This window comes from Hyperolius riggenbachi, chromosome 7 (genome assembly GCF_040937935.1).
Source record: "Hyperolius riggenbachi isolate aHypRig1 chromosome 7, aHypRig1.pri, whole genome shotgun sequence".
NCBI classification, from domain to species: domain Eukaryota; kingdom Metazoa; phylum Chordata; class Amphibia; order Anura; family Hyperoliidae; genus Hyperolius; species Hyperolius riggenbachi.
The window spans coordinates 10620546-10647398 of record NC_090652.1 but is presented as its reverse complement, the minus strand read 5'-3'; the positions used below and the strand labels follow the sequence as shown (position 1 = coordinate 10647398).

Sequence of the window (26853 nt, the reverse complement as noted above, 5' to 3'; positions counted from 1 at the left end):
ACTGACTATTTTGAAGCCAATCCTGATGTCATTTCCTCCCTTACTCTCCTCTGCCTGATTTGCCCGCCCTTCAGTATAGAAAGTGCAATGTCTCAGCATGAGAAATATTGGCCAATCAGAAAGGAACAGAGGTGTGGGAGGGGAAAACAGGAGGGAAAGAGGCTTCAGCCAATCATGCATTAGTTAAGTCTGAGGGGAAGCAAAAAAGGACAACCCAGCATGCCCTGCAACTTCCTTTTTGTGTACCAAATTGTGTGTGTACCAAATAAGAGTCAGGTAAACTGGGGAATGATCATTTATCAACAAGAAAAGTAATAGGGATTTTAGCTTTTGGATTGCCTGGTTAGCATCCGTATTACTTGTTTACCAGATAAAAATAAAGCATTGAACGCCACTCCACTCGCAAAAGATTCTCGCCCGAGGTGGTTCTGGCTAGTCGAGAACTATCCTACAAGGCCTTAGTCTGCTAGTGGTTGGCCGTTTGACCATTACATGAAGGAAATTGTCCTCTGCAAGTAGCTACGTGTGTAATCTTCAGCAGTAGGAAACTATTTTTCCTTCTGCAAATACGTTTTCTGTCATTTTTATTCAACACTAAAATAGCGCTGGTGGGGAGGAAGGGCGGGGCGGCAGCTGCTCCTATTTATAGGAACCTTTCTGTTGTAACACGTAAATATGATGGAAATTGACCATATTGTGCTGTGTAATGATTGACATGGTCCCATAGACCCGGGCGGGGCTCATAAGGGTGTGCGAGATATCGACATACTGTCACGATAGCAAACACTGTAGAGAAGGGTGAAGCAAATATTATTTTGTGTGGCTTTAAAAAGAAAAAACACAGAGACCGAGAGCCCAATATGGTGTAGTATGTCAACAATCAGATGGAGACAAAATGAAAGTAAATGATGGATGTACTCACAAGTCTGGGTTACCTCAAAGGCAACCACTGTAACTGCAGGTGGGGGCAATTAGAACCTGACCCCACTCAGGTGTTTAAAATTGTCGCTCTCTGTAGACAGAAAAATGGGGAAAACCCCCTCCACCTGGGGTGGACTGTTCAGTGATAAAACAAGAATGACAGAGGCGCCAACAAGTATAAAATAGTTAAAATCCGCTTAAAAGGAGGGGTGCAGGAGGATACACCACTCAGGTAAAAATTAGACCAGCCAATAAGCCGTTAATTAATAACAGTAAAATTTATTGGGGATTCTCCAAAAAATGAAACGCGTTTCACGGGCAAAGCTCCCGCTTCATCAGGCAATCAGATAGGAGAAACACCGTAGTGGATCTATTTCTGGATCAAGCGCCTCAATAACTATTCTATCTATTCTATCCTATTGAGGCGCTTGATCCAGAAATAGATCCACTACTGTGTTTCTCCTATCTGATTGCCTGATGAAGCGGGAGCTTTGCCCGTGAAACGCGTTGCATTTTTTGGAGAATCCCCAATAAATTTTACTGTTATTAATTAACGGCTTATTGGCTGGTCTAATTTTTACCTGAGTGGTGTATCCACCTGCACCCCTCCTTTTAAGCGGATTTTAACTATTTTATACTTGTTGGCGCCTCTGTCATACTTGTTTTATCATTATTTTGTGCAGGTCACGTACGTACCCCTGTCACACATACATACAGATCTGTTCCCGGTTAATTCTTGGTCTGCCTTGCATGAACTACCCGTTTGAAGTCTCCCCGGAGTGGCTAAATCCAAAAAGTATCAGCAGAAGTATGTGCGCCATCCGTCCAGATAATCCGTGAGTTATTGGCTCACTGAATGGTCAGCTATACAGATAGATACAAAGGCATCACCCATCTTCCGCCTGTGATGCAGGGGCTGTGGGTGGCGGGCACTAGGGGGACATGCGGCGGCCGTTTTGCGTCCTTCTGGAGGCTTGGTCACACTGCATTCCACTAAATTGCGGAGGAAGCGGACTCTGGCTTATTGCGGGGTCAAGCCCCACCTCCTCCGGAGTCCACGCTTCCTCTGTGATAAGAGCGTGAAGCTGTTGACATGAAGGGTGCCAAAAAGTACATTTAAAGAGAAACTGTAACCAAGAATTGAAGTTCTTCCCAATCAGTAGCTGATGCCCCCTTTCTCAGGAGAAATCTTTACCTTTTCTCAAACTGATCATCAGGGGGCGCTGTATGGCTGAGATTGTGGTGAAACCCTTCACACTGTGTGATGTCAGGACCATGGCACTGTTGCATTGTGAGAAATAACGGTTTCCAACTGCCAAAAAAGCCAGCAGCATCTCCTTCCAGTGACATCACCTACCAGCAGTAAAAATGTCACCATGTGATAAATGTCAGAATGTAAATCAGGGAGAGGAAAGATTTTACAATGAGCAAACACGGACTAAATTATTTATGGATAATTGTAAAAATTAAGCACTTTTTTTATTACATAATTTTCACTGGAGTTCCTCTTTAAGTCCACACCAAAAAGACTTGAGGCCTAAAGTCAACTATGGAGAAAAAGGGAGGAGTCCATTTTTTTTCTCCACTTGACTTGCTTGCCTGCTGATGAGTAGGCTAGTTCGCTTACAATACGAAATAGGGACACAGCACTCACTAAGCTGTATGCAGCAGCAAGCTAAGGAAGGGATCGAAGAACAATGAGTCGCACTCCTGACTCTAATGCAGCAAAACTAGAACAGATTAATGGTAACCTGACAATATAGCCCCTGATGAGTCAGACTTGCTGACGAAACACGCGGAGTGGAGCTACGTCGGACGCCGTCAGCCATACAAGGAAGTACAGGAAACTACGGAGTGGAGAGGCGTGGTTTTGAGACGGCTAACATTCGAGTGATCACCCGGGGACCCAACTGTATATGTAGCACTCTTACCCAAAGTCTACACTTGTGAGTGCAATCTATTCTTTTTTTTTTATTCACTTTTAATAAAACTGTTTTACACTATGTGCTGTACTTTTAGTTTGTGCAGTGATTGATGAACCTGGTTTGGATTGGTGGACTCCATCCCCCCAAAGCTGTCAATTTGCCTCCGGAGAGTATAGGAGGATTACGGGGTGAGTGTGGACATTTGAAGGGAGTGTCTGGGTGCTCACCCAATGTGTTTTACTATAATAGCAACCCCACGGTGGCTGATTACTATTGAAGGAGGCGGGGGAATCTGATTGCTGTTTACAGAATCACACTATTGTGTTTATTTGCTTTTTACATGTGATGTGTTGGCCTAAGAGCAAGATAAACAGAGGAACCAGGACAACGCCGATGTGTTAGCGGAATAAAACCCAGCAATTCTTCTTTGCTCTACAACATTATTTACAGCATATTATTTTTACAAGAACAGCATTCAAAGGGTTAAACACAGGACCAAAAAAAGCTCAATGCTGGGAAAGCTTGACGCATTGGAACTGTAGATAATGTTATCTTGTGTTAAATTGTATCAAGTGAGGAATGTAAACACACTTCTCTGACACTGTAGACTCTCCTGAACACAGACAGCATTTCTGCTTATATTTCAAGATGAAACGGTTATGAATCTGTATGTATGTATGTATATAAAAAAAATCGTGTGTCGCGCGCGATCACTCAAACGCCTTGACCGATTTGGATTTTTATCTTTGAACATTGTCAGGTTACCATTAATCTGTTCTAGTCTTGCTGCATTAGGGTCAGGAGCGCAACTCTTAGTTCTTAGTTAATTTGTCAATTGTGCCATCGGATTGGTACGAGCGCGCACCACATACACTGTAAAGCCCTCTCTACACCATACAATTTTTTGTTCGATTTGATTCATTGATTTGATTCGATTCAATTTGCAACGGCAAATTGAATCAAATCCCGATCGGACATGTCTGATTGAATCGAATGGGATAAAAAATTGTATGGTGTAGATGGGGCTTTAGATTTAATGGTCTTCCAGCAGCGCAAGCCTAAGTTGATTGTATTTTTAAGGAAGGGTTCCGCCCGAAGCAGCTGATCTCCAGCTTGTTGCTGCATATAGCTTACTGTATAAGGAACTCATCTCCTTATTTCGTATTGTGTGTATTGGATACAGGAGTGTTGTACCTGCTGGCTGCTGGCCAGAGAATCTGCCGGTTTCTACATAAGGAAAAGGTTATCCTATTTCTGTATAGTTCTCTATTCTCACCTGCTTTAGGAATGTATGGCAGTCAGAACACCTGATCCTTATACTGTCTCCGGATGAGTCATGTAGAGTATTGTAGCTAGATAAAGCTCCTGACCTTCACGGCTATATCATTATCTACACATGTCCAGCAAGTTCATCCCAATCCGTCATCTCCCTGACTGGGTCACTGGGTCATCTTCCTACATGTAGTACATCCAAACGTCCTGCTTTCCTGGAAGCAGACATGGGGTTAACATCCTGTATTTACAAATTAGCTGCTCTGCAGAGGCAGCCAGGTGACACAGCAGAGAGATCAAATTACAGTGGTGATTAGTCACAGATGAGAGGGTATTAGACAGGCTTAACTCTCTAAATATATACAGGGTGCATTTCTCTACGTTTTTTCCTTCTGTCCTGTGCAAGAGTTCAGGTTCACTTTAAATTCAGTTGCTTCAAAAATGGCAGAAAAAAAAGTTTTCTGTACTATTGTTTTAATGACTGCATCTGATCAGCCACTGATAAAAAATCATGCAAAGTTTTGTAGACCGTCTCTTCTCAGTGTGCAGCAGTCTCTTGTATAAAGCACCCAGTCCCCAGCCTCTCTACCCCTTCCCAAGTGCTGTGTACTGTAGTGATGCTGGAGGAGTCTGCAGAGCCTCGTCCCCAGCCTCTCTACCCCTCCCCAAGTGCTGTGTACTGTAGTGATGCTGGAGGAGTCTGCAGAGCCAGTTCTGCTCCATCAGAGATGGACAGAGTGAGTGTAATAAGCTGAGGCTGGGAGCACCCTCATCTGTCGGTTTCCTGTATGTGTTTTCTGCACACCATGTGTGTCTGTATGTGTGGAAACATGCACGTTTTATCACAGAAGCTAATGTAACTGATAGAGAAAATGCCTGCAGTGCTTCTCTGCTGTCTGTTTTTATCTGCATGGCGAAAACACATACAAGTGTGCACTAGCCAACCGAATAACATTGGTTCTCAGTTTACATGTGCAGAAAGTGTTTGGGGACACAAAGTTTGCCCGGGGAGGGGGCGGCAGTGATTTCCAGTTACGCCCCTGCTCCCAGGAGTCCAGAATAGTGTTACTGTCACCTTTACACTGTTGTATACTGATTACTGATCTGCATGCCGTTCCTGTTTGGGTTGTTTAACGAGGGAGGTTTTATTGTATGCGGTGTTTACTCCGAACACTGACTAACTGGCTGTGATTTCTGTGTCATTGTTGTACTTGCTTCTTATAGCACTGTACACACTGATAACCACATCCTGTGTGTGTATTTATGCCATCTATGAACACCGGATGCTAATGTGTCTTTATGCTGGGAATACACAATTAGGGCTGGTGCACACCGAGCGGCTTTTTGGGCGTTTTCAGATCCGCTTGCGGCTGCGGATCTGCTTGGTCAATGTATCTCAATGGGGTGGTGCACACCAGAGCGGCAGGCGTTTTGCAGAAACGAAAAATGCCTGGGTGAGGCATTTTTTGGATTGCGGATGCGTTTCTGCCTCAATGTTAAGTATAGGAAAAACGCAAACCGCTCTGAAAAACGGCACTTCAGAGCGGTTTTGCAGGCGTTTTTGTTACAGAAGCTGTTCAGTAACATCTTTACTGTAACAATATATGAAATCTACTATACTGAAAACCGCAGCAGCAATCCGCAAAACGCTAGCAAAACGCCTCATAAAAATAAAAAAAAGCGTTTAAAAATCTGCTAGCGTTTTGCGGATCTGCTAGCGGGTTTTGGTGTGCACCAGCCCTTAGTTATTTTTTTCGGCAGATTTTCCGATTTTGGTTTTCTGATAATTTCCATTCACTTCTATGAAAAATGATCGAAATCAGATCGGTCCTGACGGAAATTATCTATCAAGCCATCTATCTGCCAAAAAACCTCATGCTGTATTCCCAGCGTTATGTTCTGACCCTCCTCCGGGGGTGTAGCTAGATTTTATAGGGCCCCCCCCCCCCTGCAAAAAAAAGACAGCATTGGGCCCCTTTTGTCCCTGAACCCCATGCAGGTCACATGACGGGGGATGGCGAATGGCAGTGCAGAGTTTTCAGCTGTGAAGCAGCGTCTGAAAGCAGGAAATGACACACGATCCTGGTTTTGTGAGCGAAAGGGGAGTTTTTTTATGCTAATTAGTTGCACTTGTGGTTGGGGAGAGGGAGGAGGGCCCCCCCCCCTGTGATAACTGGGGTCGCAGGGGTGATTGTTACGCCCATGCCCTCCACCCCACACACGCTGCAGTATATTGTACGTTGTTCACAGCGGGGGACTGCTGTCGCCCCAGCAGTGATTGGGACTTGATCCCTTGAGCGATATCACTGGGCCTAGGCAGTACAGAGGCATCTGAGAGAATTCGCCACGGGAGACTTGGGCGCAGGATACAGCCGGTATATGGCTTATCCTGCTGCTACACAAGTTCCCGGCAGTGTTAATTACTATTCCCCCTCCAGGTCCACTTGGATAGTGGAGAATGATGGAATTCTACTTACAGCTATCACTGGCGGCCGAATTAGTGTTTTCAAAGTAACTTCAGCTTTGCCTTCTGACGGCGCCAAAGTTGGGCCCGATTCACACCTGCGTTTTCTCACAAAACGGAACGCAGATGCGGATCTGTTCCGGTCCGTTTGCAATCCGGATCCGGTCAGGATCCGTTCCGTTTGCATCCAGATTTTCATCCGTTCTGCATACGTTTTGAATCAGTTTCCGTTTTTTACAGAGATAACATACAATATAAATACCTTGGGTCTGGAAGGTCTGGAGAAGCACTGGGGTCATTGTTGGAGAGAGACTGCTGTCTGGACATCATCCTTGGAGAGGGAGACTGCTGAGTGGACATCATCCTTGGAGAGGGAGACTGCTGTGTGGACCATGGATCCAGTGACTTTGTACAGCTTTTGGCTTGGAATAGCCTCCTTTCTGATTTTCACCTACTATTATGTTGGAAGGAAGCGTGCTCCTCGCAGGAGATGGGGGGTGCACCCTCTACTCATAAGCAGACAGAGGAAGGGACAGTTGCAGACCCTGTACCGGGACCTGAGACGACACCCAGAGAAGTTCTACAGCTACACCAGGATGTCCCGAAATGGCTGCTGGATCATAGAGAGGCACAGGAAGTGGGGTAGAGACGTCCGGATTTATAGTCAGTGTGAAGTCTATTTCCGTTTTTCATTACTTCCTGGTGTGCTGGAAAACTGCCCGGATCAGTTCCGGTGGCGGCGACGTTCCGCAAAAATAGTGCATGTTGGAAAAATCCGGAACGCAATCCGCATCGAGATCCGGACTAGGCGGAACGGATGAGTGTGTACGGATCCATAGATTTACATTGGACCCTTTCTCGTCCGTTACGTTTGTACTGTATACGATCCGGTTTCGGGTCCAGAAAAAAACACTAGTGTGAACCAGGCCTTATGACTGTACTGCCGTAATTCCTATTACTGTCTATGGTGGCACCGGCTGCGCCCAAAACTCCTGCGCTGCATTTGCAGTGTTCGGTACAGAGGCATCATGTTTTGTTACTGGGGGGAGGGGCAGAGGGCCAGTCGGGGGGGGGGGGCGCTGTACACACTGTAGATTCTCAGCCGAGGTAGTCGTTTTATCTAGCATGTGTATGGAGCTTTAGTTATGGATCAGGTAATCTAGCCATATCTATCTGATGCCAGTGGTTTGCCTGGTCTCTCTGCCATTACCGGGAACCTCAAGGGTCATGGAAGCTGCCATATTTATTTCATCCCTTATGCTTGGTTAAAACAATAATTATTTCTGACAGGTCTGATTTCCGTTTTTCTGATCGAGTTTGAATAGAAGTGATCTGAAAATTTATCAGTAACACGATTGAAAATCAGATCAGCCGGAAATTGATTCGACTGGCAATCTGATGGGAAATTGCATGGTGTGTACCAGGCATTAAACTGTCCTAAATGGGGACAACAAGCGTTTTTGCATCCATATGCCACGGATGTGTAAAGGCGGTTTAATACCAGGACTGTGGAGTCAGTACAAAAATCTTCCGACTCCAAATCCGACTCCTCAGTTTATGAAACCACGACTCCGACTCCGGGTAACCAAAATGGCCCCAACTCCGACTCCTCAGTTTATGAAACTCCGACTCCTAGACTCCGACTCCTTAGTCTAATATTTAACAGGGTTGTGGATTTTGTACAAAAATCACCCGACTTCGACTCCTCCGTTTATGAAACTCCGACTCCGGGTGCCCAAAATTGCTCCGACTCCAAATCCGACTCCACAGCCCTACAAAACTACTTACGCCTGCAGTTGGCTTCTATAGGCGTTTTTGTCTCGCCATATTCCTTTGCCACCAATGTCTAAAAGTGCATACACGTCTATAATGCCCAATTGTCGTTCACACTGGACTTTTGAAGGACTTGTCATTCAAACAAAAAGTCCTTCAGACCTCTTGTACACACAGATGAGAAAACGTTTGAAATGCTAATTACAGCTAATTTACGTGTGGTTTGACTGGTCAATGGACTTGATAGAACAATAGACTAGATCAAATGACTGATAAAACAACTTCTTGTTTGAAAGTCTTTGCGTCAAACTAATAGACTTTCAAACAACAAGTCATTTGTACACATGTACGGACCTGTCATTTGAACGACCGTTACTCCACGGATCCGCCAAGCGGATAGGTCAAAACTGCTGCCATCAGTCTAATGATCGTTCGTACACGCGCCAAACTATCGTTCAGACGACAAGTTTGAACGACAAGTTGTTCAGAAATATCAAGACGTGTACGTACCTTAAAAAGCATTTAGTACAATGTTTTGGCCAACTTTCTGCTTTACTTGAAATATGCAAATAATTCTAAGTTGATGCAGAAATAATAAAATGTTACTACAAATCTATGCAGCTTAAAAAATGGGCCGAAGAAATGTGTTCACAGCTAGATTTTATTAGACCATTTCACAATGATTTTCATAGTTTGTATAATTCTATATAATAACTGGCATGATTCTTATTCATCTCAAAGTTAATTGCACCTCAATGACCTCCCTACTGACTAATGCGGACATTGGCACATGTAGATTTCGGCAATGCATTTAAAGTGGTCTAAAAGTCAGTATTTCTACTTTGTCCTAAAAGATTCCTCCCAGCTTGAAAGCTACTATCCCAGAAAAAAATTCTAGCAGAACATCACTGAAATGGTTAAACAAACCACTTTGCCCTGCTATTCAGCTTCATATCTGCATCCAAACTGGAGATAACAGTATCTTTTTTTACTTGTTTAACCTATTTTGGTTCCTGGACGTAGAAACTACGTCCAGGAACCATGCGCGCTACCGCGCGCTCCCGACCCGCAGTTAGTTAGCCAGGCAATCAGTGAATCGGGCTACGGTGCCCGATCACTGATTGCTCTCCCCCGCTGAAAAAGCGACAGCTTCTCTCGGAAGCTGTGCTGTTTCTGGCTGTCGCCTCCCCCATGCGTCACTGTAAGCGTGTGTTACGCTTATAGCGATGTCATGTAAACAAACTCATGGCCGCCATCTTGTGGCCAAAAAGTAAAACTACAACTAAAATTAAAAAAAAATCAACTCACATTTACATTAAAAACCTATAGTTTCCATCCCACCCTCCCAAAAATACCCACACAAAATGTTTAATATATATAAAAAAAAAATTACAATAAAAAAAAAAAATGTAAATATTTATCTAAGGGTCTAAACTTTTTAAATATCAATGTAAAGATGAAATATTTCTATATTTTTATTTTAAACTTGTAAGTAGTGATAGATGCAAAACGGAAAAAATGCCCCTTTATTTCCAAATAAAATATTGTCGCCATACATTGTGATAGGGACATAATTTTAACAGTGTAATAACCGGGACATATGGGCAAATACAATACGTGAGTTTTAATTATGGAGGCATGTATTATTTTAAAACTATAATGGCTGAAAACTGAGAAATGTTTTTCCTTTTTTTTTTTTATTCTTCCTGTTAAAATGCATTTACAGTAAAGTGGCTCTTAGCAAAATGTACCCCCCAAAGAAAGCCTAATTAGTGGCGTAAAAAACAAGATATAGATCAGTTCATTGTGATAAGTAGTGATAAAGTTATAGGCTAATCAATGGGAGGTGAACATTGCTCAAGTGAAAACGACGGAACGCGAATGGGTTAACACAAATGTATCAACACTGGAATGTAAACAAACACTCTCTGAGAAACTCTCTGCTTTAGGGCTGGTTCAGACGGACGGTTGCGGAACGTTTATCGCAAGCGTTCGGAACGTCGCGGTAAACTCTCCCATTCAAGCGAATGGGAGCGTTTACACCGAGCTTTTGCGCGCGTTTGCACAAACGTGGCGTTCAGGTCCCGATTTTTCACGAGCGTTCGAGCTGCCCCTGGAAGCGACATGTAGCTTCCAGGGGGCGGCCAACCGCGACGGCTAATGTCCCCCTAGGGGAATAAAAACGCGACCGCAACAACGCAACGCGAAGGCTACTGAAAGCCTGACCGCGCAGCCGCCGCAACGCCCCCGAACGTGACGCCGCCGAAACGTCCATCTGACCCAGCCCTTAGGCACACAGTGTTTAGAATAGCTCATTAGAAGATTGTAATATATAATAAAAAGCAGTTATAATAGAAATAGAATAAAATACAATGCCAGCTTTCAGGACAAGAAAAATTACACTTTGGAAACTTGTAATTTGTAAACAGACAATATTACTTGTGCACAAAAGCAAATATGATAACTATGAGTAATAAAAAGTAAGAAAACACATTTTTATTGAATGTTAGCGTTTCAGACCACTTTAAGCCTGAGCTCAGGCAGCAGGTTAGACGCCTGAGCTTGGGCAGCAGGTTAGACGCCTGAGCTTGGGCAGCAGGTTAGACGCCTGAGCTTGGGCAGCAGGTTAGACGCCTGAGCTTGGGCAGCAGGTTAGACGCCTGAGCTTGGGCAGCAGGTTAGACGCCTGAGCTTGGGCAGCAGGTTAGACGCCTGAGCTTGGGCAGCAGGTTAGACGCCTGAGCTCGGGCAGCAGGTTAGACGCCTGAGCTCGGGCAGCAGGTTAGACGCCTGAGCTCGGGCAGCAGGTTAGACGCCTGAGCTCGGGCAGCAGGTTAGACGCCTGAGCTCGGGCAGCAGGTTAGACGCCTGAGCTTGGGCAGCAGGTTAGACGCCTGAGCTTGGGCAGCAGGTTAGACGCCTGAGCTTGGGCAGCAGGTTAGACGCCTGAGCTTGGGCAGCAGGTTAGACGCCTGAGCTTGGGCAGCAGGTTAGACGCCTGAGCTTGGGCAGCAGGTTAGACGCCTGAGCTTGGGCAGCAGGTTAGACGCCTGAGCTTGGGCAGCAGGTTAGACGCCTGAGCTTGGGCAGCAGGTTAGACGCCTGAGCTTGGGCAGCAGGTTAGACGCCTGAGCTTGGGCAGCAGGTTAGACGCCTGAGCTTGGGCAGCAGGTTAGACGCCTGAGCTTGGGCAGCAGGTTAGACGCCTGAGCTTGGGCAGCAGGTTAGACGCCTGAGCTTGGGCAGCAGGTTAGACGCCTGAGCTTGGGCAGCAGGTTAGACGCCTGAGCTTGGGCAGCAGGTTAGACGCCTGAGCTTGGGCAGCAGGTTAGACGCCTGAGCTTGGGCAGCAGGTTAGACGCCTGAGCTTGGGCAGCAGGTTAGACGCCTGAGCTTGGGCAGCAGGTTAGACGCCTGAGCTTGGGCAGCAGGTTAGACGCCTGAGCTTGGGCAGCAGGTTAGACGCCTGAGCTTGGGCAGCAGGTTAGACGCCTGAGCTTGGGCAGCAGGTTAGACGCCTGAGCTTGGGCAGCAGGTTAGACGCCTGAGCTTGGGCAGCAGGTTAGACGCCTGAGCTTGGGCAGCAGGTTAGACGCCTGAGCTTGGGCAGCAGGTTAGACGCCTGAGCTTGGGCAGCAGGTTAGACGCCTGAGCTTGGGCAGCAGGTTAGACGCCTGAGCTTGGGCAGCAGGTTAGACGCCTGAGCTTGGGCAGCAGGTTAGACGCCTGAGCTTGGGCAGCAGGTTAGACGCCTGAGCTTGGGCAGCAGGTTAGACGCCTGAGCTTGGGCAGCAGGTTAGACGCCTGAGCTTGGGCAGCAGGTTAGACGCCTGAGCTTGGGCAGCAGGTTAGACGCCTGAGCTTGGGCAGCAGGTTAGACGCCTGAGCTTGGGCAGCAGGTTAGACGCCTGAGCTTGGGCAGCAGGTTAGACGCCTGAGCTTGGGCAGCAGGTTAGACGCCTGAGCTTGGGCAGCAGGTTAGACGCCTGAGCTTGGGCAGCAGGTTAGACGCCTGAGCTTGGGCAGCAGGTTAGACGCCTGAGCTTGGGCAGCAGGTTAGACGCCTGAGCTTGGGCAGCAGGTTAGACGCCTGGGCTCGGGCAGCAGGTTAGACGCCTGGGCTCGGGCAGCAGGTTAGACGCCTGGGCTCGGGCAGCAGGTTAGACGCCTGGGCTCGGGCAGCAGGTTAGACGCCTGGGCTCGGGCAGCAGGTTAGACGCCTGGGCTCGGGCAGCAGGTTAGACGCCTGAGCTCGGGCAGCAGGTTAGACGCCTGAGCTCGGGCAGCAGGTTAGACGCCTGAGCTCGGGCAGCAGGTTAGACGCCTGAGCTCGGGCAGCAGGTTAGACGCCTGAGCTCGGGCAGCAGGTTAGACGCCTGAGCTCGGGCAGCAGGTTAGACGCCTGAGCTCGGGCAGCAGGTTAGACGCCTGAGCTCGGGCAGCAGGTTAGACGCCTGAGCTCGGGCAGCAGGTTAGACGCCTGAGCTCGGGCAGCAGGTTAGACGCCTGAGCTCGGGCAGCAGGTTAGACGCCTGAGCTCGGGCAGCAGGTTAGACGCCTGAGCTCGGGCAGCAGGTTAGACGCCTGAGCTCGGGCAGCAGGTTAGACGCCTGAGCTCGGGCAGCAGGTTAGACGCCTGAGCTCGGGCAGCAGGTTAGACGCCTGAGCTCGGGCAGCAGGTTAGACGCCTGAGCTCGGGCAGCAGGTTAGACGCCTGAGCTCGGGCAGCAGGTTAGACGCCTGAGCTCGGGCAGCAGGTTAGACGCCTGAGCTCGGGCAGCAGGTTAGACGCCTGAGCTCGGGCAGCAGGTTAGACGCCTGAGCTCGGGCAGCAGGTTAGACGCCTGAGCTCGGGCAGCAGGTTAGACGCCTGAGCTCGGGCAGCAGGTTAGACGCCTGAGCTCGGGCAGCAGGTTAGACGCCTGAGCTCGGGCAGCAGGTTAGACGCCTGAGCTCGGGCAGCAGGTTAGACGCCTGAGCTCGGGCAGCAGGTTAGACGCCTGAGCTCGGGCAGCAGGTTAGACGCCTGAGCTCGGGCAGCAGGTTAGACGCCTGAGCTCGGGCAGCAGGTTAGACGCCTGAGCTCGGGCAGCAGGTTAGACGCCTGAGCTCGGGCAGCAGGTTAGACGCCTGAGCTCGGGCAGCAGGTTAGACGCCTGAGCTCGGGCAGCAGGTTAGACGCCTGAGCTCGGGCAGCAGGTTAGACGCCTGAGCTCGGGCAGCAGGTTAGACGCCTGAGCTCGGGCAGCAGGTTAGACGCCTGAGCTCGGGCAGCAGGTTAGACGCCTGAGCTCGGGCAGCAGGTTAGACGCCTGAGCTCGGGCAGCAGGTTAGACGCCTGAGCTCGGGCAGCAGGTTAGACGCCTGAGCTCGGGCAGCAGGTTAGACGCCTGAGCTCGGGCAGCAGGTTAGACGCCTGAGCTCGGGCAGCAGGTTAGACGCCTGAGCTCGGGCAGCAGGTTAGACAGCTTTATTGGGGGTCCTTCCATCCTGACAGGAGACTTGACAGTACAGTATAGTTTTATAACAGTATTTAGGATTACGGATGGTCTTGTGCAGCGGTCAGGCCACGGATCCACGATTTTATCAATGTATTTTTCTGTGATTGCAGATCTCTCTTACGTGTCGGAGATCTACGCCCAGGGTCCTCAGCGGCTGTCCTTCTACAACTGGTATGGCAACGCCCGTCTCTACCAGTTCCGCGTGCCTGTGGACGCCGTGCTGCTCCGGTGGTTTCTCCAGGCCAATCGGGGGAAGGGCAGCAAATGTGAGAATGCGGAGATTACAGTGTAAGTATTGCGTAAGTTCTGCCTCTGGCAGAGAAGCAACCACAGAATGTGCTACATTATTCTGTACACTACGCTATTAGTCATTTTTCCTGTTTTCAGGATCAGAAACACTTCCTATATCTATGTATTGCAGTATATTGGTTTGTAACCCCACCCCCCAGTGATGTCACAGCCTAGGCTATTTAGTTTTGTAGTCTTTAGTCCAAGAGCACTGTGGGAGACCAGGTGTTGTTTCTGCTCACTTTAGAACACACAGTAAAGATAATATTTGAAGCTGGCACATTTTAGGAGTCTCGACTTAATAGAAATAATATGCATGCAATAGATGATACCGATATATATTGGTACTGTTAAGGCTAATAGATGGAGAAGCCCAGTAATACCATCTGTTGAGGAACAGATTTCATGAATCCATCCTTTGGTAGCGAAGTTCGGGGTAGAGCTGGACTGGTTAGTTGGAGCAGAGTTATGGTTCCAAACAATAGCTGACTATAGTGGGATGAAACCTCATATAAACTGAAACTGACCTATTTGGAGAAATGTGATATGAAAAAAAAAACTATTTCTGCTGGTTTCCATCTTTACTGTTTCTCTGTGACATCACTTCTGCCCCTCCTTCTTCTTTTTTTTAATACTTAGCTCAGTGTTAATTTTCTCCCTACTGCAATAGCTTACTGTTCCTCCCGTAGCAAACATCACTTAGGGGACAGACTTGCATCACTGTGTAAACTCTTCCAAGGGAAGTGGAAGATTCACTTACCTCCTTATCTTATCTGAAGGGCTGGTTCTCTCATGAATCAAGATGAAAAATTTGCATCAGGCGGCAGAAATTACAGGGGCAGCATGTTTGTACTGTGTTTACACTTTGAGCATGCAGTCAAAGTAGGAGGAGAAGCGAGAGGAGAGTGAGGTGAAGAGGTCATCATTGTGAAAAGCAGCTTGTTGTGCTGTGTGAGGAGTCTGGCAGTGAGTGAGGAGGGGGGAGGCAGGAGAGCAGCAATGGGGAAAAGCAGCTTGTTGTACTGTGTGAGGAGTCTGACAGTGAGTGAGGAGGGGGGAGGCAGGAGAGCATCATTGGGAAAAGCAGCTTGTTGTGCTGTGTGAGGAGTCGGACCGTGAGTGAGGAGGGGGAGGCAGGAGAGCATCATTGGGGAAAAGCAGCTTGTTGTGCTGTGTGAGGAGTCTGACAGTGAGTGAGGAGGGGGGAGGCAGGAGAGCATCATTGGGAAAAAGCAGCTTGTGCTATGTGAGGAGTCTGACAGTGAGTGAGGAGGGGGGAGGCAGGAGAGCATCATTGGGAAAAGCAGCTTGTTGTGCTGTGTGAGGAGTCGGACCGTGAGTGAGGAGGGGGAGGCAGGAGAGCATCATTGGGGAAAAGCAGCTTGTTGTGCTGTGTGAGGAGTCGGACCGTGAGTGAGGAGGGGGGAGGCAGGAGAGCAGCATTGGGAAAAAGCAGCTTGTTGTGCTGGGTGAGGAGTCTGACAGTGAGTGAGGGGGAGGCAGGAGAGCAGCAGTGTTTCATTGACTTGCACAGCAGAACGGAGGAGGTGGTGCTGCTGTCCTGACTGAGGAGGAATGGAGAGGCTGAGGGTGAGCAGTTTTTGTCACAGACTCGCAGCCGGCTAGTGTGCTATTGTGTTGAGCTGCAGCATGTCATGTGAAAACATTAAATGAAACAGTAAATTGTTGGGCGCTGTGTGATCATTCTAAATTGGGGAAGGGGGCATCCTCACAAGTTTGCCTCAGACAGCAAAAAGTATAAAACCGGCCCTGCTTATCTGAAAGGGGAACCTTTCTGTTATTTGCATGCTGAGATAAGCTTGTAACTGTAGTTAAAAAAAAAATAAAAAAATCCTGCTGGCTCTGCACAGATCCTGCATTTGGGTAAAGACACCCAGAGGGGTAAAAAGATAAATAAAAAAAATATATAGGGGACATACAGGGACTTTTTAGAGGGAAAAAATGTTTACATACATTTTTGAAGCATCTATTGACAATTTTTTATTTTTGGATGTTACAACCCCCTCTAAGGGCTGGAACCCACTAGAGTGATTTTGTGAGCGTTTAGGGAGCCAGGCTTTTTACATGACTGCACACTGTAAATAAGTTAAAATTAACTGAAAGGACCAATCAGAATTAAAATCGCTAATCGCTACACCATTGCTGGCAAAACGCTTACACTTCTTAAAAACGCTACCCAAATCGCTTACTGCTCATACAAAACTCGCGATAGCGTTTTGTAGTGGGCTTCAGGCCTTATTATTATTATTATTATTATTATTATTATTTATTTTTTTATTTATATAGCGCCAACATCTTCCGTAGCGCTGTACATAGTACAAACAAATAATGGGGAACAAATGTACATAAGAAATACAAGACACTGTACAGTTATGACATTGAATAGAATAAATACAGATGCATACATACTGTATATTCCTGCGTATAAGACTTTTTAACCCATGAAAATCTTCTGAGAAGTTGGGGGTCGTCTTATACGCCGGGTGTCATTGATGCCGGGTGATACGCCCTATCCTGTTACTGACTCTCAGATCTCCCTGCTGAGGGAGCGCAATCTATTCTTCAATACCGCTCTGATAAACAGGTAGACAAGGAGAGCTGACCAGTCTACTTAAAGAGAGTCTGAAGCGAGAATAGATCTCGCTTCAGACCTCATATATAGCAGGGGCACGTGTGCCCCTGCTAAAACGCCGCTATCCTGCGGCTTAACGGGGGTCCCTGTCCCCCCAAATCCCCTCCGTAATGCGGGGGAGCGCTTCCGCATTGGGGCAGGGCTAACCGCCGCAGCCCTGCCCCACTCGCGTCTGTCAGCGAGTATCTCCGCCTCTCCCCCACCCGTCTGTCTTCCTTCACTGAGAGGGGCGGGGGAGAGGCGGCGATGCGCGTCTGATAGACGCGCTGGGAGGCAGGGCTGCAGCCGTTAGCCCTGCCTCCAGGAAGCAAAAATCTACGACCAAGTCTGCGACCAAGGTTTGCGGGGGGTGGGTTGGGGGGTCAGGGACCCTCGTGCAGCCGCGGGATAGCGGCGTTTTAGCAGGGACACACATGCCCCTACTATATATGAGAGCTGAAGCGAGATTTATTCTCGCTTCAGTGTCTCTTTAAGGAGAGTTGCCCAATGCAACAAGTCAATGACTATATCTGGTAATATACTGGGTAACACATACAGTACAGCACCAGTATTTGTTCATACACAGCAGCATATGATTTTTTTATTTTTTTTTTAATTTGATGTGCGTTGGACGAGGGGTAGTCTTATACAGAGAGTATATCCCAAACTCTATATTTTAACTGCAAAAGTTGGGGGGCCGTCTTATACGCTGGAATATACGGTAGTTGATGTGTAGTTGGTACATGTACATATGTTCAAATAACAGCAGCATGAGAAACACTAGGAGGAGGTCCCTGCCCTTGCGGGCTTACAATCTAGAGTGCCTTAGGTGTTCTTGCGTTTCCCTCCCAAGACCAACCTTCCCCCTCTTATTTTCTGCTTTTTCTTCCTTCTCTTTTTTTTTTTTTTTTTTTTTTTTTTTTTTATTTAGTCAACTCTACTTGACCTTATAAAACACAGTTTACTAGATCGCTCTTGATTTGGTAACTTTTGAATTAGGACAATAAAGAATGATGTAACCGATCCTAGAATAAGGAATGTGCTGATGAAGTCAAGCTTTTACTTGGCTGCCTGTTTGGCTGCTTAAAGAGGAACTGTCGCGAAAATGTTACACTTTAAAACACCTACAAATAAGTACATTTCTTCCAGAGTAAAATGAGCCATAAATTACTTTTCTCCTATGTTGCTGTCACTTACAGTACGCAGTAGAAATCTGACATTACCAACAGGTTTTGGGTTAGTCCATCTCTCCATGGGGGATTCTCAGCATTACCTTTTATCCTTTATAAATACACTCCCTGAAAAAGATTTATACAAAGATGCTGGCCAGCCTCCCTGCTCACCGTACACTTTTTTTGGCAGTTGGACAGAGCAAGTGCCATTTACTAAGTGAATTTAGAAAATAAAGAAATCCCTGTGAACCCCCCATGAAGAGATGGGCTAGTCCAAAACCTGTCGGTTCTCAGATTTCTACCACCTACAGTAAGTGATAGCAACATAGGAGAAAAGTAATTTATGGCTCATTTTACTCTGGAAGAAATGTACTCCTTAGTTGTATAGGTTTACAAATACTTAAAATTTAATATTTTCGCGACAGAGGCCCTTTAAAGAGACTCAGAGATGACTCTTCCTGCTGTTTTTTTTCCTCCAGCCCCTTAAGCATGGCTGTGTCCCTCGCCGTCCTCAGCACCGCCGTTTCCCCGATGTCAGCCCCCGGTACGCGGCTCAGTCTGACGTCAGCCGGGGGCCTTCTGTGCTTGTGCCGAAGGTCCGCCCATGCGCAGGTCTGCCGCTGATGTCACTGAGCCGTTGACTGCGGGAGAATGGCAGCGCTGAGGAGGGCGGCGAGGGCACAGCCATGCTTATGGGGCTGGAGGAAGCCCCGGGTAAATAAAAAAAAAATGTAGTGAGACTCCTCTCTGAGTCTCTTTAGAGTAAACCTGAGATGAGAAGAATGTGCGGGCAGCTGTATCATCGGGAGCGTATTGCACAGTACACTCCTGGTGAAGTGGGCGGGCCCACAAGGGCGGAAGACGCCGACCCATCCGGGGTTTGTTGATCTTCAGAGGCTGCCAGTGGGGCGCTGGAGAAGTCCGGAGCTGCGGTGAGGGGCACACGTGACTTGTAGGGGCTGGAGGAAGCTTCCCAGGTAAGTAGCAATCATTTTATTTACTCACCTCGTGTATCCTTGTAGAAAAACGAACAAAAAAAATATTAAACAAACATTTTGCAGAGCTGCACCTGCCAGCAGTAATAATGATGTCGCCCCTTATGATAAATTTAAGAATATAGTTCAGGAAGAGGAAGGAGTTTTTTTTTTGGATTTTTTTTTTTTTTTTACAATGGGGAAACACTGACTAAATTTACAAAAACAATTTATGAAAAAATATAAGGAATGTAATTAGTTGCGTTTGTGTAAAGTTCCTGTGTGATCTTGTTTCCCCTCCAGGCACTTTCGCTACGGCGCCCCACCGGTGATTAACCCTCTGGGCTTTACCTTTGCCGGGAACACCTCCGTCCCCAACTCCTTCAGCCAAACTATGACTTTTAGGAACTCCATGCTGCAAAGTAATATTTACCTGAATGTCACCAACCCCACCCCAGGGGACTGGTTTATTGCGGCCCACCTGCCCAGGGACACCGAGAAGATCGAGATTCAGGTGAGACAGTCAGGCTTTTTTTTGGGGGGGGGGGGGGACGTTTAGGGAGTCCAGGGAGCTGAATCCACGGTTATACCCTCCAGCAGACTTTTCTCCCTCTGACAAAGTTGCAGTGAAATCCAACTATTGTGGTGGGCGATTGAGCAGAACTGAGGAGTGGTCACAGATGGGGTGAGGGTGGGCAGGGAGTGATCACAGAAGGGGAGGGGTGAGGGTGGGCAGGGAGTGGTCACATAATGGGAGGGGTGAGGGAGGGTAGGGAGTGGTCACATAAGGGGAGGGGTGAGGGTGGGCAGGTAGTGGTCAGATGCAGATCCCAACTACCGCAAGGTCTCAGAATTTCCAATCCTAATAATAGCTGCAGGCAGCACAGACAGTTCTGCTTTCAGGCGGCACCAGATGTGGGTCTCAGCAGATTGGGTACTGATGATCAGCTTATCTGCAATCATACAGTCAGGTCTGGTTTCATGCGGCACCAGATGTGTCTCAGCAGATTGTGTAATGATCGGATTATCTGCAATCATACAGTCAGGTCTGCAGACAGGCACCGGATGTGTGTCTCAGTGGGCTGCTGTACCGTGCAGATTGAGTACTGATGATCGGATTATCTGCAATCATACAGTCAGGTCTGCTTTCAGGCGGCACTGGATGTGTGTCTCAGTGGAGTGCTGTACCATGCTGACTGTGTAATGATGATCGGATTATCTGCAATCACACAGTCAAGTCTGGTTGTACTTTCCTTGCAGTAATTCTGGTCTCTCTCCTTCCGTTCCTGCTCAGGGCCTCACCAAATCCTGCACCTACATCTTCCAGCCGGAGCTGTTTGTCCTCAGAGAAGTGGATGTGCCAATTCTACAGGCTGACACCCCCACACAGCAAGTCCTGGACTCCATGAAGACCTCAGCCAGATTCAAGTAAGTATTGATCTACGTTGTGATGATGGACAGTGGAGCATTCTAGTGAAGGGGGGTGGGGGGGGGGGGGGTGACCTGAACAGGGGGTTCTGCAAGACTACTACATGCAGAACAGGAAACAGCGGGGGGCAGGCAGTGTCTGATTACTCTGACACACATCGGCTAGAGCAGGATTAGTCTAATTTAGCATTATTTAGCGAGGTGAAGCTAGTTAAGTCTAGACTCGGTATGTACATGCTGGATCCACATACCTCAGTGCATTGTTACTGAGACTGCTGACCTCTTATGTAAAGGAACATACAGGAACTTTCTAAATGGAACTTTTAGAAATTTTACTTTTAGAACGTAGACACTTTTTTTTATGAGAAAGATAACAAAATGTCCCTACAGACTTAAAGGGAACCTTAAAGGGGAACTTCAGCCTAAACAAACATACTGTCATCAAGTTACATTAGTTATGTTAATTAGAATAGATGGGTAATATAATCTCTTACCCACCCTGTTTTAAAAGAACAGTCAAATGTTTGTCATTCATGGGGGCTGCCATCTTTGTCATAGGGGCAGCCATCTTTGTCATGGGGGCAGCCATCTTTTTGGTTGAAAGGAGGTGACAGGGAGCATAAGACACAGTTCCAACTGTCCTGTGTCCTAATCACCCCTCCCAGCTGCACACGCTAGGCTTCAAATGTCAAATTCAAAATGTAGTAAAAAAAATAAATAAAAAAAATTGCACCAAAACAGCAGAACGAGAACAACATCACAAATCCCATCATGCTTTGCACAGCATCAGGGGAAAAATGCCCGGGCCGTTTTCTTCTGTGCAGCTAAAAATGAGGCTTGTATAAGAGAAACAAAGTTCTGATGCTGTGAAACTGTTAAAGAAACACCAGGCCTTTTCAGTGCTACTGAGTCGATTTTTAGTCCGGAGGTTCACTTTAACTGAGAGGGAAATGGATGTATCCTTTTTAAACCATACACGTTACCTGGCAGTCCTGCTCATCTCTTTGGCTGCAGTAGTGGCTGAATCACACTCCTGAAACAGGCATGCAGCTAATCCAGTCTGACTTCAGTCAGTGCACCTGATCTGCTGCATGCTTGTTCAGGGGCTGTGGCTAAAAGTATTAGAGGCAGAGGATCAGCAGCACAGCCAGGCAATGTGTATTGTTTAAAATCAAATGAATATGGCAGCCTCCATATCCCTCTCACTTCAGGTTCCTTGTAATGCAGACCTCCACTTGGAACTTCCTCTCTGCTCTAAAAGATGAGCAACAGCATAATAACATTTAAAGAAAAACATTTTAGATACAGCTGATAAAAATCCTGCAATAAATCTGCAGTGTGTCTACTTCCTGCTTTCATAGAAGCAGGCATATTGTTAAAAACCTGTGTTTGCCACTTAGCTGCTGTGCCAAGATTCCTGAGCTAGAGAAAAGGGGCAGTAGGTACTACCCTCTGGTGCGATCAGACCCCTATAGATGCGCTCAGCTGCTCCCAGAAAAACCGCTGTGGAAAAACATAAGAAGAGAAGGGGCGCTATGAGCCTTCTATACAAGACAATATCCTCATCTGCTGGGCAGGTCTCACCTGTTTGTAGTGTGGCTGGTACAGCGTACACAGCCTCGGTGTGCCTGCGTCCCGCTTGGCCGAGCTGGGGACCGAGCTCTCAGCGTGGGGGCGGATGTGACGTCACGTCCCAGGCTCCTCTGTGGTAGGTAGTGATAGCAACCAGGACGCAACCAGGACGCTCACTCTCTAGAGCGGTGGGGAGAAGTCCTGTCCTATCCAGGAAGCGCAGCCGTGAGTGGAACACACGGCTGTGTATATGATAAAGGAGTAGGGCTAAAATTGTACTGGCAAAGTACAAATTGCCAGTACAATTTTAGCCCTACTCCTTTATCATATACACAGCCGTGTGTTCCACTCACGGCTGCGCTTCCTGGATAGGACAGGACTTCTCCCCACCGCTCTAGAGAGTGAGCGTCCTGGTTGCGTCCTGGTTGCTATCACTACCTACCACAGAGGAGCCTGGGACGTGACGTCACATTCGCCCCCACGCTGAGAGCTCGGTCCCCAGCTCGGCCAAGCGGGACGCAGGCACACCGAGGCTGTGTACGCTGTACCAGCCACACTACAAACAGGTGAGACCTGCCCAGCAGATGAGGATATTGTCTTGTATAGAAGGCTCATAGCGCCCCTTCTCTTCTTAAGATTCCTGAGCTAACACAACTGAGTGATCAAATTACAACTTGTGATTAGTCACAGCTGAGGGGGATTTTGACAGGCTAAGCTCTCTAAATACATACTGGGTGCGTTTCTCTCTGTTTTTCCTTCTGTCCTGTGCTGAGAGTTCAGTGCTGCTCTACTGTCTCTGCTCATTGGAGGGTTAACCTTAGGAGAGGAAATTGCTCAGTAAGGAAAGCTTTTCGCTGCTTGCGGTCGCCGGCTGCTCGCCTCCTCGGCGTCCTCTATCAATCGGAGTCCCATTTAATCAGCTCTGCTTCGCACGCATCGCGGCGGCGATCAATAATTCCTATTAGAGAGCTGCAGATGAATATTGACAGTTGAATGTCAGCATGTCATCAATTAGCTGCTTTCAGAATCTGCAGAGCGATCACGTCTCGTCAGGCTAACGAAATCTGTCCGGGGAACGCGTCAGCCGCAGTCTTTCCGGAAGAGGCCCTGTGCAAAGTCCAACAGACCGGAATCCACCCAGCGCAAGGTCCATCGCCAGCAGATCTGACTCCGCCCAGCGTAAGATCCAACGCCAACAGATCTGACTCCACGCAGCGTAAGGTCCAACGCCAACAGATCTGACTCCACGCAGCGTAAGGTCCAACGCCAACAGATCTGACTCCACGCAGCGTAAGGTCCAACGCCAACAGATCTGACACCCCCCAGCACAAGGTCCAACGCCAACAGATCTGACTGCCCAGCACAAGGTCCAACGCCAGCAGATCTGACTCTGGCCAGCACAAGGCCCCACGCCAGCAGATCTGACTCTGGCCAGCACAAGGCCCCACGCCAGCAGATCTGACTCTGGCCAGCACAAGGCCCCACGCCAGCAGATCTGACTCTGGCCAGCACAAGGCCCCACGCCAGCAGATCTGACTCTGGCCAGCACAAGGCCCCACGCCAGCAGATCTGACTCTGGCCAGCACAAGGCCCCACGCCAGCAGATCTGACTCTGGCCAGCACAAGGCCCCACGCCAGCAGATCTGACTCTGGCCAGCACAAGGCCCCACGCCAGCAGATCTGACTCTGGCCAGCACAAGGCCCCACGCCAGCAGATCTGACTCTGGCCAGCACAAGGCCCCACGCCAGCAGATCTGACTCTGGCCAGCACAAGGCCCCACGCCAGCAGATCTGACTCTGGCCAGCACAAGGCCCCACGCCAGCAGATCTGACTCTGGCCAGCACAAGGCCCCACGCCAGCAGATCTGACTCTGGCCAGCACAAGGCCCCACGCCAGCAGATCTGACTCCACTCAGCACAAGGCCCCACGCCAGCAGATCTGACTCTGGCCAGCACAAGGCCCCACGCCAGCAGATCTGACTCTGGCCAGCACAAGGCCCCACGCCAGCAGATCTGACTCCACTCAGCAAAAGGTCCAACAGACACACTTCCTATATCTAGCTATTGCTGTATATTGGTATGTAGCCCCGCCTTCCCAATGATGCTCGGCCTAGGCTGATCAGATTTCTGCTGCCCCTAGAGCATTCTGGGAGACCAGGCATTATTTTCACTGGCTTTAGAACAAACCATTCCACAGAGATCACCTGACAGGACTAAAGATGTCATCACCAGGGATGCATTTCAGAATGTAAATCAGGGAGAGGAAAGATTTACAATGGGCAATCGCTGACTAAATAATCTATAAATTAATATTGTAAAAAAATAAGCAATTTTGTTGATTTCGTTGTTTTACTACAATTCCAGGTGATGTGCCTAGAATTTATAGCGATGAGATGATGTACTTCTGTCTTTCCCCAGGATTTATGTCCCGGAATATACTCGAGAGCTGCAGCTGCAGGTGCTGAACTGCTCGCCAATCACCAGCCAGAACACCTGTCCTCTAATCCTCACCATTGGCTCCGCCTCCCAGATCGACTCCTCCCCCAGGCAGGTGAACTGCAGCGAGAGCGGCCAGAACTGCAGCCTGCTGCTGCTGTCCCCGCCCTGGGAGAAGTGGCTGAACGTGGTGCTGGAGACTCCTCCCTCGCTGAATGGCTCCGCCTCCTTCCAGATCGTACACACCATCTCAGGTAACCAATAGCTGGGCTGGGATGTCAGATTTGTATAGCTAGGCTGAAAGACTATTACCTCAAATAGTTTTAACAAGTTCTGCATGTGCAGAACACACCCCGTGGTAGCGCAGTCGGTGGGGGGAGTGCCCCTGTGAAATAGACTTTACTGGGCTGACAAAAGCAACACTGAGGAAACCAGGAGGACAAGGGAGCGAACAGGCCGCTGGAGGAAGCCCCAGGTAAGTATAAATCCTTTGCTGCCCTTCTCTCGGGGACACTTTAAATGGAACCTGAAGTGAGTGATATGGAGGTTGTCATATTTCCTTTTAACTAGTTAAAAACGGAGGGTTTTTTCCCCTTATGGACCAGAACAATCTTCACCTGTCAGCGCTCCACCCTTTCATTTGTCAATACCTTTATCACTACTTCTCACAACAAAATGATCTATATCTTGTATTTTTCGGCCATTATAATTTTAAAATAAAACGTTCTACTGTGGATAGAACCCACGCACTTTATTAACCTCCACCCCCCCCCCCCCAAACGGCATCCTTTCCCGTGTACATGTGTTGGGGCTGCCTGTGTTTTTTGGCTCGAGATATTTATGTATGTAGGGGGCACTTGGCTTGTCTTAGAAAAGAGTACAGAGAGGGAATAAGAAGAGAGATTTACAAAAAAGTGGCCACGTTCTTCAGGTAACCGAATTCTTCTGATTTGAGGTCTGAGTTACGGGGAGTTATGAGGCAGGCAGGGTGGCGCAGCACAGGGGCGGGCACGGCGCCCATGGCATAAGCTACGCATGCACTCCCCTAGATGCGCCTCTGGATGGTGGCCTGGAGGGGCCATAGTAATTAATGCTGTCGGAACTTTTGCAAGAGCAGGGTGAGCAGATTTCCGGCTTTGTATTGTTTATAGGGAAATAAATATGGCAACCTCCATATCCCTCTCACTCCAAGTTCTTTTGAGGAAAACTGAAGTGACAGGGACATGGAGGCTGCCATATTTAATTCCTTTTAAGCAATACCAGTTGCCTGGCTGTCCTGCTGATCCTCTGCCTCTAATACTATTAGCCATAGCCCCTGAACAAGCATGCAGCAGATCAGGTGTTTCTGACATTGTCAGCTCTGACAAGATTAGCTGTATGCCTGTTTATGGTGTTATTCGGACACTACTGCAGCCAAATAGACAAACAGGGCTACCAGGCAACAAGTATTGTTTGAAAGCAAATTAAATGTCAGCTTCCATATTCTTCTCACTACAGTTCTCTTTTAAAGGACCACGAAAAAAGTAGGCAGTTAAAATCTGACAGAACCAACAGGTTTTGGGCCAATCCATCTCCTCATGGGGGATTCGCAGGGTTTTCTTTGTTTTCAACAGCATTTGCTGAACAGCAGTTTAGCTGCCAAAATAGTAAGATACCAGCCAGCCTCCCTGCTCACTTGTACACTATTTTGTCAGACTTTGCAACTGCTGTTCAGGAAATGCTGTTGAAAATAAAGGAAACCGTGAGAATCCCCCATGAAGAGATGGACTGGCCCAAAACCTGTCGGTTCTGTCAGATTTTAACTACCTACATTTTTCGCGATAGTTGTCCTTAAAGAGCAGCCCCTAGGATGTAAGGGAGTCCAGTGATGGCTATTTCTACTTCAACATTTGAAATTAACTCTGGCCTAACACTGCTACTGCCTATACAGCGCCTCCTAGTGGCTGCAGCTCTGGCCTAACACTGCTACTGCCTATAGAGCGCGTCCCCTAGTGGCTGCAGCTCTGGTGTTTTAAGTATGCTAGGAGAAAAGCGCAATATAAATGTTTGGCTTTTTAGTCTGTTTCCCCATACAAATGAATCGCTGTGTGTTTGTGTTGCAGTGTGTAAGCCGGGAGTCATCGGATCCAGGTCTATCCTGTCTTTCCTGAACCTGCTGCCCTCCAACTCCACCCTGCTACAGGAAGGCCAGCTGTCCAATACCACCATCCTCCCTAACGGGGGCGGAGCCAATTCCTGCCTGCGCAAGTACCCCGTCATCCGAGAATACCTGGACGTCGTGTCTGTGCGCTTCCACCCCATCAATGGTCCCTCCATACCTGTGGTGGCCCAGCTGCCCAGTGTCGTCATGCTCAGCCTGGACTCCGAGATGGACAGCGGCGGAATGCTGGTCGTCAACCTGCAGCTCAACAGGGTAAGCTCTGCGCTAACCGCTTTAAAAAGCCCCTGTAGTGATAGTAGAATGCCGGGAATTACCCTGGATACCTATTTTCATG

At 48.2% G+C, this 26853-nt stretch overlaps 2 protein-coding genes across 2 annotated transcripts in view; one reads left to right on the top strand and one right to left on the bottom strand.

Annotated features, from left to right (window-relative positions):
• The window catches only part of LOC137524086 (NXPE family member 4-like), a 405433-nt gene that overhangs the window by 140777 nt on the left and 237803 nt on the right, over nt 1-26853 (bottom strand). The gene's annotated exons all lie outside the window — the stretch shown is intronic.
• PGAP6 (post-GPI attachment to proteins 6) overlaps nt 1-26853 on the top strand; it is an 87932-nt gene that overhangs the window by 26564 nt on the left and 34515 nt on the right. Inside the window, exons 2-6 of the mRNA XM_068243574.1 lie at nt 13967-14144; nt 19226-19436; nt 20217-20350; nt 24341-24612; nt 26461-26771. Coding sequence (XP_068099675.1) covers nt 13967-14144; nt 19226-19436; nt 20217-20350; nt 24341-24612; nt 26461-26771 — 1106 coding nt within the window. The remainder of the gene's footprint in view (nt 1-13966; nt 14145-19225; nt 19437-20216; nt 20351-24340; nt 24613-26460; nt 26772-26853) is intronic.